Source organism: Nanorana parkeri, unplaced genomic scaffold, assembly GCF_000935625.1.
Source record: "Nanorana parkeri isolate BGI_ZX_2015 unplaced genomic scaffold, ASM93562v1 scaffold737, whole genome shotgun sequence".
Lineage (NCBI taxonomy): Eukaryota > Metazoa > Chordata > Amphibia > Anura > Dicroglossidae > Nanorana > Nanorana parkeri.
Genome location: NW_017307005.1, coordinates 278,401 through 292,708, shown reverse-complemented (window position 1 = coordinate 292,708; position 14,308 = coordinate 278,401). Strand labels below are relative to the sequence as shown.

Sequence of the window (14,308 nt, the reverse complement as noted above, 5' to 3'; positions counted from 1 at the left end):
GTGTGATTTTTTACACAGCAAAGCGTATTTATCAACCAAAAGTCTCTAAAAGCATATTTCCACTAATGCCATATATGGAAAAATCATGCACATGATGCATATATAATGCTGCTTCACAGATTAGACAAAAATGGTTAGCTCATGCATTTACATTCCTGCATTCATCAACGCAAGCAACACAATGTAGAGCTAATTTACACAACATCACCTTGCAATTCAGGGCAGGGCTTTGCACAACACACCTGCTGGGTGTGTACACACTACAAAGGTGTTTAGATTCCACCCATAGATCATGCTGGGAGGGAACACACTACAGAGGTGTATACATGTTCGTGGTGTGTTTTATAAGGTTAGTAAATCAACCCCATTATGTCCTATCAGTAGTATATCTTTGACTTGCATGTAGAACTGATGTTTCAATAGGAACTCTGTCCAAAATACATACTTTTCTCTAGTTTCTAAGGAATAGGCTGTCTTCATTTGTAAATAGAACCTATTAGCAATTTCATCTCAGGTTCTGAAGCTGGAACGGTTTCTGATGTACAGTTTGGCAAATACCTTATATCAAAAATAAAATAAATTGGTTGTCGGTGTTTTTAAATCATTTAAATCTTTTTCACACACCTTACCCATGTGAAACAGAAAGGAAGGCTCCTATTGCTGCTTTTTGTTTCTGATTTACACTTGTTCAGCTCCGACAGATGGCTGATGGGTAAAATGCAGGGCTTGTTTTCTTCACTACCAGAACCACCAAATTCAAGTGGCTCTTATTTGCCACACTTTCACAATGATTTACTAATCCTTTGACAAATTTAAAAATAATTACTGCCAATTCATAGATGATGAAATTGGAAGCAATTAAGACCATGTTGGTTTACACAGACCGTCCAATTGTCAGGATGGGGCCACTGTGTAGTATTCCCTGCTTTTTACTACACAGTGGCAGGGCAGCTTGGAGCTTGTTGGTTGCAAGCAGTGACCATATTTATTAAATGACGTCTGCGCAATCCCCGCCCGTTCAGCGGATGGCCGCAAATCTCCCAGTTGGCAACTGAATGGTGCAGGGATGCGTCATTGGTTACTAGGATGCTGTTGGCTGTGCAGTATCATTGGTTACTAGGACGCTGTTGGCTACACAGCCAACAGCGTCCTAGACACCAGAAACATTGCATAGCTGACAGTGTCCTAGTAACTAAAGACACTGTACAGCTGACAGCACCCTAGCAACTAAGGAAACTGTGCAGCTGACAGCGCCCTAGCAACTAAGAACACTGCAGCTCTGGTGCTGAACATGGACTCAAGATGGGAGTGTCTACGGTATGAACACTCAGGCCTCAGTTCTGCCCCTACCAGGCCTCCATGCAAATAATTCATAAACCGGTTTCCGCACATTAATTTTTCTCAGGCACCATCCTATGTCTTGTGGGGAAGCGACATAACCGTATCTACAACATTCATTATTATATTTTCTGAAATTTATATTGAGTTTATGTTGTCAATTTAGCTGCGTGCAGTACATGTCACAGTTCTTTAGTGTTTATAGCTTCAATTTCTTTAGTGCCCTACAATCTCTAAATATCACTTGAAATATTCTATTCATCAGTATTCTTGCTGCTTTGAAAAAAATCAATGAAATCTGTTTAGAAAATCAATGTTTGATGCAGCCTGTAATGCATCTTTTCCCTTCGCAGTCCTTCTATTGACATAAAAAGTTCCAGTGCAGCAACTTTTGGCTCATTAACGGTTACTGTAATTTAACGGTTTAGCGCAGCTTCACTTGCATCACGAAAATGTACCCAGCAGTGAGGGGTGCAATAAAACGCCACGATCGTTCCACAAACTTCAGTTTATCCCATAGGCTTATACAATCTGTCTTCTGCTTACTCAGTCAAGCATTCACTAGAGGTAATGAGCATATGTGCATCAATGTATTACAATGCACATTTCCTAGAAATGGCGCTGAGAATTATATTAAACTGCTGAGGAATGATCGCTATCCCAGGTGAGTACTTATACAAAACAATAAGAAAATCATTCAGATTTCTACTGTTGTCTCTTAAAGTAGAAGTAAGCTGAATAATGTTTAGCTGGCTAAAGTACAGCATATCCTAAATTGCCATGATTTTTTGTTTTAAAATAAAGTGCTTAAAGGAGAACTATGAGGAGTGCTTTTCACTCGCCTCATAGTTCTAGCCGGCCATGTGACAATGACACTGTCACAGGTCGGCTCAGTAGATCGGGAGGTGAGCGAACACATACCTCTCGATCCTGTCACGGCTCAGTCACGCAGCTGGGCGGATCCCGGCACAATTGTCGGGATCTGCTTCAGCGTCTCAGTATACCACGAGCAGCAGCTCACGGTATACTGCGGCGTCTCAGTATACCGCGAGCTACGGCTCGCGGTATACTGAGCCTAGGGCGACGGGAGTATGCTAGTTTGTGTCCTCCCGTTACCCTAAGGAGAACTATGAGGAAAAGCCTTAACCCCATAGTTCTCCTTTTAAGGGCTCATTCACATCATAGTGCTGCACTAAAGGCACCGTTTCCATGTGTTTAGTGCACGCTGCCGCACAATGCAGCCAAAGCTAGCTCTGAACGGCACGCTAAAGTGTCATGCAGCAGCCACGTGTTGCAAAGCACGGTGCGTTGCATTGCCATATATTGAAAAAAAAGTAGAGCATGCTACTGTGAACAATTGCAAAGAGTCTATCCCCAAGACAAACACAAGCAGCCAAGCTTCTCAATGTTTAACCCTTTGTTAGGGCAGACATTGTTCACATGAAATTTACAACTGATAATGAGATCTGTCGGCACAGGGTTAATTATGGTAAACTTTAACTCCCTAGCCCAAACCTTAACAATACAAGGCAAGAGCAATCTTCAGTTTTCAAAAAAGAGCAAGTAAAAAGTTAGGCAGCAAATTTTTTTTTAAAGTTATATAAATGGGAACATTAACAATGTGTTATCCCAATGTGGCCCCAAAAGTGAAAATACACTTTAAACTACTGGCCAGAGACTCTTATAATGCATGCACAGTGGTTGTGTTTTGGAGTGTTCAGAGAGGAGACAATGAAGACAACAAATGTCAGAAAGAGTTACGAATTTTGGGACAGAGCAGGTGTTTTTTTTGTATAGAGTAGGGAAGGGCAAGAACATCTGTCATATTTTAATTGCCCTGTTTAGCCCTGTCCCGATGGCACATGTGCTTTCACATTTCTTGTCCTGGGGTCACTGGGACAGGAAGTGAGGAGAGGTCTCTTTAATGAGGACACAGGCATCAGTAAAAATCAGACAGGAGTTCTGACTCTTGAGCAGGCCCTATACTTTTGGCTAATTCAGATGAATGGTCTGAATTTCTAGCAATGGGTGGCCCTGCTGGCTTGACAAAAGTTGATTACTTTAATAGTTTTTTTTTTTTTTAATCGAAGGAGTCGGGTCAAAAATCATCAGCCAAACCGTGACTATAGTCAGTCAGCTCCAGTCACTGTTCAGGTATCCTTACACCCGGTGGCTGAGGTCCATCTGGTAGATTTCGTTCATTGAACCTAAAGTTATTCACTTACCATTAAGGATTCTGTATAGCAGATCATTGCTCTTCTTGAAGCTGGTAGATGACCACTTGCTTAGTTATACTATGAGTTGGGGTTTCTGGGACCTTTTGGGGAATATCTGTGGTTTAGTTATTCACTTACTGTTAAGGATCCTGGAAAGCAGATCATCGCTCTTCTTGAAGTTGGTGGATGACCACTTTGCTTGGTTATACTCAAGGATGAGGTTCCTGGGATCTTTGGAGAGATGCCCACCATGCATAATCAACAACAACTTAAAGAAGATGGAGGGGGTGATTTAGTAAAGGAGAAAAGACTATTCACTTAGCTTAGTGAATATTCACCAATCTTGGTAAATATCCTGAATCTGTTTAGGTTCAATCATCCAGTCATGCCTGCACGAAAATCTTATATATTTTTGTCCCCTTTGCATGTGTTTTGATTTTTCAACATGAACACTTCTTCACCCTATGCACCAAGCTCGGTGACCAATTACTTTGCTCCTTTAGTTGATCACCTCCAGTATGTCATTAATTCCACGGACATGCACGTAAGGAAAAACTTTTGTCTTTGTAGATCTGCTCTGTAAGGTTGTATAAGCGTATTGCTATTGCATAGTCGTGCACTTCAGCTCTGCCAGCTTCTGCTTGAACTCTAATAAGAGGTAGCATGATTGTGTAGCTTGAAGGATTTGTTTTTAAATTCTCTTGTCTAATCTCCTGGATTCCACTGGTACCACAGGGTGATTCTGGTCTAATACCCCGGATTTGTGAAGGATTGTTCAGTAGGATTGCTGAAGTTACGAGGAGGGGCGATGCATCATTTCGTACAGAAGTCAGGTATGTTTATGGTGAATGTTCACTATGTAACAAGGTTACCAAATACAGTTTCTTCTACGGTACATTTCAGGCACCATTAGAGGAGCACTCCGGTATATAATGTGCTATTGTAATCACTAAGGTGGTAACCAAACTGCAGTTGTTAATGCACACGGTTTTAAAATGTGTAGTTTGAAAAAAAAAAAAAAAATTATTTTGCCCAGACATGCACTTTAAGCAAAGTAAAATTAATTACACACAAGGGAAAATGTGTCATAGAGCCCTGCTCCTGCATCCCTTTTTCCTGCTGCCTCTAGTATGTATTCTATTATAATGCTGATGCTATAACAGGATAGGATATGCTGGGATGTTGCAACTCCTTTAACTTGTGCTGTTTTCTAAAATAATGTTTTTTTCCAGAGTTCAAACTAATTAGATGTGGTATGTTGGTTCAAGCTGAATTCTGGGAATCTGCTAAATACACAGTTAAAACAGTTCATGTATATGTATTTCATCAGCTAAATAATTTCTAATTGCATTCAGATAGTCCTATGACCCACACAGCTCTGCCAAGTCAGATCAGCAATGTCAGTGACATCAATTTTCTGTACTGCTTGATCACCTCCTGCCCCCTGCCTGTTGGACAATGAAAGACAATCAGAATACTGATTAGATCAATCCAGTGCTCTTGCCCCTTGTAACCAAACTATTGCCTGACGGGACTGTGCAAAGCACTAGAGCCTTGACTAGCTGACTCTCCCAGTTAGTGCTGTTGTGCAAGGGATTACAGGCGCTTTAGCAGGACAGAATTGGATGTTTTGGGATGTAAAATGCAATTTAATGATTTTATTGGATTAAATTGCATCAGCCTGCAGTTCAGTCATAAATACCACAATGACAACTCTGCTCTAGATAGCTTAAATCCTAACTCTGGGCAAAATTTTTATTAACCCTTGCAGTTGAAGTAGGACTACCCCTGCACTGCAATGGTTAACTGCGTGTTTTTTGATCTAGGGAGGGCAATAAGTTATACTCGCCCGATCCTCCAAGCGGACTGGCTGTGATGGCGCTCCCTCCAGCCTATACACTGTATATAGTATGTGATGACTCTGCAGACCACTGCAGTGTAGGGGAAGCGTGGCTGTAAGGATCAGATGAGTGTAGCTTTTTTATTTTCTTCCCTAGACCAAAATGAGCAGTTAACCCTTGTAGTGTGGTGGTAGCCCCACTGCAAGGGTTAATAAAAAAATTGTTTGCCCGAAATTCTTCTTTTTAAAGTAAAACTGGTCTCCCTTTAAAAAAAAAAAAACGTGTGTTACAACATCTGCACTTAGTTTTCTCTTGGTATCCCTGCAAAGTCCAACAAATATCTGTTGGTCCTGCCAGCAAAGTCCACCTAACATAGCTTCATGTGATGGTGTGGCAACAATGCTGCAATTACCACTCATGTGGGCTGTGCCTGTTTGCCCTACAGTGGGATGAAAAATGTTGCAGGGGGCGTGGCTATGCTGATTCCCAGGCCTGTAGATTGTCAATCAGCCCCTGGCCACACCTAGCCTTTTCCTACTTTCTGGTAACACTGTCTCTGCTACTAAAACCCTCCCACTCCGCTGCAAATGGCGATTTTTGTTCAGTTAGGGAAGGAAAAGGAAGTTTTGGGGGTTTTTTGGGTTACTTTATGAGCCTTGTGCATCACATAGTAACTAGATTTACAAGTTGTTTAGACTGTTATATGGGAGCCTTTAGTTGTACTTGAAGCCTCCTATATTAGAATATTCCATTCATGACTAATATCCTAAGAGAGGTTCCTCAATGGACTAGACTACAGTGTCAGCCCACCAAGGCTCAGGTTAGTTTCCCCAGAAATGATTATTAATGAGGTATTTGCATGAGAAGTGGCAACTTATTTGCCCATCTTTTGATCATATAGGTGTGTAACTAGGATCTTGCTTGCTGTTCTCCCTTTAAAAAGTTTACTTTTAAGCCAAAAGTGGGGAAAAGTTAGAACCCCTGCGAGGTATTAACTCAACATCCTGGTCTGAATGGCTGCATATTTTTCGCTGTACATTAGCTGATATTTGTTTTTAGCCATGAAACGGCTCCTTTTAGCTTTCATTGTGTATTGCTTGCATTCCATTCAGCTACCTAGAAATTTACAACGAGAGAGTGAGAGATCTGCTGCGAAGAAAGTCATCGAAAACCTTTAATTTACGAGTTAGAGAGCATCCCAAAGAAGGTCCTTATGTTGAAGGTGGGTAATTACACATCATATTATTCAATTAAATTCAAACATAAATTCATATACAGTAATACCTTGGTTTACGAGCATAATTCGTTCCGGAAGCATGCTTGTAATCCAAAGTGCTTGTATATCAAAGCGAATTTCCCCATAGGAAATAATGGAAATTCAGATGATTCGTTCCACAACCCAAAAATATTCATATAAAACTTATTACAATACTGTAATATAATACTGTACAAAATATAAAGACAAACCAATTACAGATACCTTCGTGGCTGGTGTGAGGGGGACAAGAGAGGATTATTAAGAGGAGGATTATTGTGTAGGACGACTTTCACTATCACTAACGGAATCACTGCTATCTCTTGGCTCAATGGAATCTTTTTCATTTTGTGAAACCTTAACAAGGAATATATCCAATGTGACATTGCATTGTCGTTAAACAGATTCATCGCTCGCACTTCTACAGCCTTATTCGGGTGGTGCTTTTCTACAAAATTTTGCTCTTATTGCAAGACATTGCTTGTATATCAAGGCAACATTTTTCAGAAATGTTTGCTTGTCTTGTAAAACACTCTCAAACCAAGTTACTTGTAAACCAAGGTATTACTGTAATGCAATAACCCTGTGTTTTCACAGAAAGCAAATACAATACAAAGCGCAATGATGATACTGAATCCATACCCAGACCACCTAATCAGATTTTAGGGTGCTGTAGTTCAATCATCAATAAAATAAAAGATGGATTCTGATTTTTATGGGTTACTAGTCTGTATAGTTGTTTCTGTTTTGGAATATCCATGATTTACCACCCACCTTGAAGCAGATTCATCTGAAACGCCATTATATTGAGAAGCATGTAAAGAAACTTGGATATCCTCAAGACAAATAAGACAAATTAACATTTAAAGTAGCTTTGGGGACATCTTACCCACTGAGTAGCTCTAATTTTCATCCTGGCACATACTTTGTCGGCTGGTAAAAGTATGTTAACTAAATCCTGACAATTACCAGAATCCCCATCTTCTGAATGTCTTTATCTTCTGAGCCTGATTTGCCTGAAGTGGTCCACTCATTAAGTGTCTGTTCACACCTATGCAAATGCAGTAATATGCGTTTATGGTGTGTATTACTTCATGCATTTAAAGCTGAGCTCTAGGCATACAATATATATATATATATATATATATAATCCCTGGCAGGGGCATGGGAATCCTGTAACATACTGTTATATCCGCAACTACTCCAGTGTATTACAGTGTCTTCTAGGTCAGGAACAGCCACTGAGCTGAGCGGCTTCCTCTGTGCTGTTAAAACACAGCAAATTGCTTGCTCAGAGCAGTGGCCATTCAATGAATCCTAGGTAGTCTCTGATTGGACAAGTGGCCAGGATGTCACAGTGCCTGACTTAATATCAATTTGATGGACTGTTATTAACGGCTGCACTCGCATATCATGTAATTGGCAAATCCGTAGCTCACCACACACGTTACAATCGGATTGTTGTACAGTCAACTTTAGATTGACCAAAACTATACAATATAAGGACCTAACTAAACTATCCAATCAATCTATTTCCAGTCGGACAGGCCCTCTCACTACGCAATTGTCAGTAGATCTAAAGTAGATTTGACAGATGGTTTGTAATCTGAGTAGTTAGCCTAAAGAACATAGTACAGTTAGCTTAAAATGTGTTTGTGCATTAATACTGGAGTGCAAGCATGACCATGCCATGTGGTGGGTGCATTTAAAGCTTACCACACAATCTAATTGTGCAATCTCCTTGAGGCCACATTTACGTCATTGCTTTGCGGGAATCCGTGCAAATCGGGTCGAAAGTGCACACATAGGTGTGTGTTCATGGAAACATGCACCATACATGGAACGTGCTTGCAGTGGCATTACCATTTAATGGCACCCTAAACACGGCTGAACAAATGCAGTGTATTCCCACATGTTTGGGTGCATGTGAACATGCACAAATGCATAGGAAAACAAAACGCGGAGCGCATGTCAAAATTTGTGGCCTGTATCATTTTCCTGCGTCTGGTGCGCGGTCAGGGACCCAATAGGCAAACGTGCAGGAACGCATGTTACAGCAATGCACGTTCCTACAACGCGTCAGTGTGAATAGGGACTAAGATCTACCAACAACTATGTGGTACAAGGGCCTGCCTGATTGGATACAAATTAACTGGATAGGTTAGGTAGGTCCTCATATTAAACAATTTTGGTAAATGTAAAGTTGATTGTACAATGTTTGTACCATCAGATTGTAACATGTATGGTGACCTCAAGGCCATTGTTTTCGAAAGATTTTATTTGCATAACTATTGCACGCCAGTTCTTTTTAAGGTTATTATAGTACAACACAATGATTGGTTGGACATTGGCTCTATTAAAATGAATACTTTTTTCTTCTTCTCATGTCCGTATATATTGCCTATACTGGCAACTGCAACAAAGTACTGTCCGTGTGATTGAGCCCTTCTGAGCAGTTTGTTTCTTATGCTTTCTTCCTTCCCAGTGATCTCTTGTCCTTGACAATGGAGGGGGATCTAAGAAGACATATAAAACATGCCAGTCACACAATTGTATGCCTCTGATTAAAGCATAGACATTACCGAATAGTGTAGTTGTTGACTATTGCATTTTCCATTTCCTGTCATATTTGCAGACTTGTCAAAGCACTTAGTTCAGAATTACAGTGACGTGGAGGAGTTAATGGATGCCGGGAACATTAACAGAACCACAGCTGCCACCGGAATGAATGATGTGAGCAGCCGATCGCACGCCATCTTTACCATCAACTTCACTCAGGTGGGCATAGTGCCTGACTGCCTCTATTTCTGTTAATAAGTAGAATTTTTATCCCTGTAAGTAGTGTTCAAACAATTGACATAAGAGTACTTGCACTGTGTAGAAGAGACCGTGTACAGGAGGATGAAATAAAGTCAGATTCCGGTTCTTGCACTATCTGCATTTAACAGTACATTTGGCTGTTTTCTAATGTATAAATAAATGCATTATGTAGTGTTTTCTTTACATTTGCCTGGAATTATATCAAATTCAGTTTCATAAAAACAACCCTTCCAGGCGAATTATTTTTTAGCTTTGGATAAAGTAGGGAAGTTTTGTCCTCCTGTCAAGCTTTTATTGCTGTTTGCATTCCCAGGGAGTCTTTTGTCCTGGTGACCTTTTTGTCACTGAGTCAAAAAGTGGGGGGAGGGGATATACTTTTTCTTTGGGTACCAAACTTTGTAACAGGTCTACCATTGGGAACACCTTTTGCAGTAGAACTGTATAAGTTCTCCTGGCTTTAGGGAGACTTTCTGTGACTTCCGAATGCATTTTCAGGACAACAAGTAGGGACAAATTGCCCCTTTGGGACATAGACAACCAAAATCCTGCAAGGGCTTTAAATTCTCTCCTATAACCGGCTACCTTTTTTAGTTAAAGAATAAATCAGTTGATCTAGGAATACAAGCAGCTACATTTATGTGCAAGTCTTAACTGTTCCCGTGAAAGTAATTCATCAAGAATCATCCAAAATTTGGTCAGTTGCTGAGGAGCATTGGCTAATTTACATCACACACAAGGACCATGGAGAACAAAAGTAGCTAACCTCTAGAAGTAAGGACAGTGTCCGTATGAATTCAGAGATTATTTTAGGATCTACAGCTGAGTGAGGCACAAATAAGATGCAGTTTTGTTAAAGGTTAAGGTACTTGAATGTATTTTAAGATTTAACTCCTGAATTTAGTGTCACTTTTAAGTGCTCTCTATATATTCTAATAGGTTACATGTAAGACCTATTCTAGTCTTGCAGTCCTCCTCCATCCTGTTTGTCTGTATTCTCCACAAACTAACCACCTTGGAGCTTAAGAGGGGACCTAAGCACCCCTGTACCTACAGCCTCATAACTGCATATCTGCAGTATGAAATCTCCGGTACTTCTGCCCCTGTCTGTTTGTCTCAGGAAATTTGGAGTGAGATATGGTGATGTCACTACTGTGCTGCTGTTTGCTGGAGAATATCACATGAAGCAAAGCCCTGCCTCTGCCAAGATGGCCATTTTCAGAAAGCGACCAAGTGCAGAACACTGTATAGGGAGGGGGGTAGTGTGGTGGGTGTAGCGTTTGCGCACCTATCTTCCCTACCCTTTGCAACACACAATTTCCTCTCTAATTTTAGATGCAGAGCTTAAGTTGCATTTTGCACAAGTGACAGTTAATTTAATTAACATGTCTTGCTAAGTCACATTCCACTTAGACTAAAACTATTGTCTTGTAATTTACCACTTCTGTCACTGGCAGTTCCATGCCAACCAGTTATTTTGATTTGTCTGATTTGTTTGTTTTCCACCAGGCTAAGTTTGATGCTGAGATGCCTTGTGAGACGGTAAGCAAGATTCATTTAGTGGATCTGGCTGGAAGTGAGAGAGCCGATGCCACCGGTGCAACTGGCGTGCGACTTAAAGAAGGAGGAAACATTAATAAATCTCTTGTAACTCTGGGAAATGTCATTTCTGCCTTAGGTATGCTGTGCTGCTCTCTTTTACTTGTCACTAACATTATTTGTAATAGTACAGCCTTACATTTGTTGCTGTTTTCTCCCACTGAGTGTGCTTTGAAAGTTGGCAGCATGGTCTGCTTGTGGCTGGAGCAGCAGAAGGAGCATTCAGAAAATTGTTAAGTAGAAAAGCTTCAAGTTACCTTCCCTGAAATACTGACAGCGCTATTGTTATTGGAAGATTTTTGAGGGCCCATTCTCCTTTGTGCTTTGCAGCAATGAGTGCTAAAATGCGAATGTTAAAGCATGTTGCCACAGTGCATGCCAACGCACCCGTTCTATCTGCAGTGGCATTCAATGGGAATGGCAACCCAATGCAATGTACAGTAGAGTACAATGTGCATACCATGTGTCTGGGGTGCTACGTTTTGTACAAAAAAAGTGCTTGACCATTTTTTTCATTTGGGTTGCATTAGCAACCTATTAATAATGAATGGTCTGCCTTAACATGCGTTAATGTTTCACAATAGATCACTTCACTTTGAAGGAACTCTCAAAGTTTCTGCAGCAGTCCAGATTGAGTGCCTGTAAGGGCCTGTTCACACTTACAGTATATCCGTGATCTGCGTTTTACTGCACTGGATTAACGCAGGTTACCGCTAGGATATGTAGAAAACAATTCATTTCTATGTGTTCTGTTCACACCACAATGCAGGTGTGATGGGTGGTGCGGTGTGGAAAAATCCAAACATGCTGCATTTTTTGCTGGCTGCCACCACCAGTAGGTACCTGAATGGAGTATACACATGTGAACAGGCAGCATATAAGACAACCATTGTGGCGGCTGGCAGCTGATTTTCAGAGCAAAAGTTTACGAATTACAGGTAAGTATTGGGACAAATTGCTATTAACCTCATTCACAGTAGCAGCTTTGTTAATGTTCATTGTACGAAACTACTTATAATGTGAATAGATAGTGGCATGCACATAATATATGGCATCAAGCATATGTGTGCATTTAACTGTGTAATAGAAGCTAATAATTTTAATTTTGGGCAGTTTATTTTTTGAGACATGTATTAACTAATGGTAACCGATGTATATAATATAAACGCATGTGAACTGATGGAAGTGTATTGCTCACCCCCTAAGGAGCCGCTGAGATCCTAGATCTTCTATAGCCTGTCTAGGGGATTTTAGCAACCTGCAGCCCCAATAGCATTAACTGGCCTCTACCTCTTACTGATGGAGCTGAAATCCAGGCCAGAGGTATGATGCCGAAGAACTTTTATTAGAACACTTGAACTGAGAGAGAGGGTTTAGTGCTTAGGACATCCAAGGCAGAAATAGACAAAACAGAACTCAAGGGTCTCCTCAATCAGTATTAGGCCTCCTCCAGACTTGAGGCCTAGCAAAGCATTTCCCGCAGTTAAGCATTCCCTTAGGTCTGGGGGCAGGCTGGATTAAAACTCCAACCTAGGACAGGACTAAGATTGAGCACATGGCAATTCACTGAGCCAGCATGCACCACTGGCCATGAAACCACCTGTGCATATAGAGCATCTATAGGTCATGCTAAAGGAATATGAATAAAGGTGACATTCCGAAGAACAGTGGTGTGCGGACAACATATCTTCTAGATTGCATACTGTGGCGCCAGCCACCAGTTGTTCAGTACCAGTTGGATTCTGGGGCACATCAGTATGGTGTGCGAAGGGGATATTGCTAAGACATTCTCTATAATATTCTCCTTAGCTCCTTCTTTGGCTGCTGCATAAAATGTTTTTTTAGAGAGGTGAGGGGTGGAGGAGCTGGGCCATTACAGAGAGTAATTAGAAAGAATTGGTAATTATCTGCGATTTTAAGTTGGTAACAGGGGCTCTTTAACCTGTAAACATGCAATGCATAGTACATAGATTGAAGCAGAAAATATAAAAAAAGGTTAATGCTCGCCTTGTAGTAAAAAGCAAGATCTGATTAATATGAGAGCCCCTTCCCCCACTAAATAGCCGTATGTACAAAAAATCTGTTGGTAAAAAAAAATATTAAATATACTTAGTCTACCATAGCTTCCATACTGCAGGGGTTGACGTTACACTCTTTCTGGTAAGATCCTGAAGAATGCAGAGCACCCCAAATCTCCTTTAGCACAGCCCAGGAGTGTTTTCTCATCAGATTTTGGGTACTCTCCACAATCTTGTGGGAATATGGTGACGTCATCCTCATCTAGGTGCGCACAAGGTGAGACAAGTATGTTTTAATATCTTCTTTCCTGACAGGTTCTTTAAAAAAAACCAAAACACATGCTGAGATGAAAGACGTTTGTGTGAATGTGTAAAAGAATGCCTTACCTATCTGACTCTCTCTTACTCTGAGCCACCCTGCTAACTGTAATGGTTTAACACCTACCCTCCCTGAAGAAACTGGGCTTCCTCCAGCAGAGAGTCAGCTGACCCATACCTATTCTTTGGGTACACTCAGGCTTTCTGTGCAAACGTGGTTTCTACCTTCAGCACAGGCCACATGACCACTGTATAGGCATTGGACAGGTGACACTGCCTGAGGGAGCCCATAACCGTGGCCTATTCAAGACAGGGAAGTATTTACTCAACATTTACAACATGGCTTTAGGGCAGCAGGAAGGCCAGGTTTAAAATAGTATATTCAGCCCTGTACGGGAGAGGTCCACTTGCATTCTGGCATTGCCTTCCACAAGCTTCCTTTTTCAGTTCTTGTTGTGTTCAGTATTTTGCAGCGTTGACATATACGTAGCTGTGGTCCATTTAAAAGTTTAAATTATGTTGTCGGCTTTATGAGTGTAAAAATGCAGAGAATATCCTGGAGGGGAAAAAAAGAGCCTAATTCTTAAAATGATTTTATTCTTTTCTTCTTAGCTGATTTATCTCAGGACGCAACCAACCATCTTGCGAAGAAAAAGCAAGTGTTCGTGCCTTACCGGGATTCTGTTCTGACTTGGCTGTTAAAAGATAGCCTGGGAGGAAACTCTAAAACTATAATGATTGCCAGTAAGCTTTTAGTACTCCTCTATTTTTTATTCACTGCTTTATATGCTCAGCTGTACTTGCCACTCTGTATTTCTCTATTTAAAGATGCTGATAACATTTAAAAAAGAACTTTGGACAAAAACTGAAAATAGATAGGATTGCTTCTGTAAAATAATGAATAAA

At 40.8% G+C, this 14,308-nt stretch overlaps 1 protein-coding gene across 1 annotated transcript in view; it reads left to right on the top strand.

Moving 5' to 3' along the window:
- The window catches only part of KIF16B (kinesin family member 16B), a 264,485-nt gene that overhangs the window by 31,270 nt on the left and 218,907 nt on the right, over nt 1-14,308 (top strand). Inside the window, exons 5-9 of the mRNA XM_018564217.1 lie at nt 4,290-4,387; nt 6,508-6,617; nt 9,286-9,428; nt 10,977-11,145; nt 14,015-14,146. Of these exons, the coding sequence (XP_018419719.1) occupies nt 4,290-4,387; nt 6,508-6,617; nt 9,286-9,428; nt 10,977-11,145; nt 14,015-14,146 (652 nt within the window). The remainder of the gene's footprint in view (nt 1-4,289; nt 4,388-6,507; nt 6,618-9,285; nt 9,429-10,976; nt 11,146-14,014; nt 14,147-14,308) is intronic.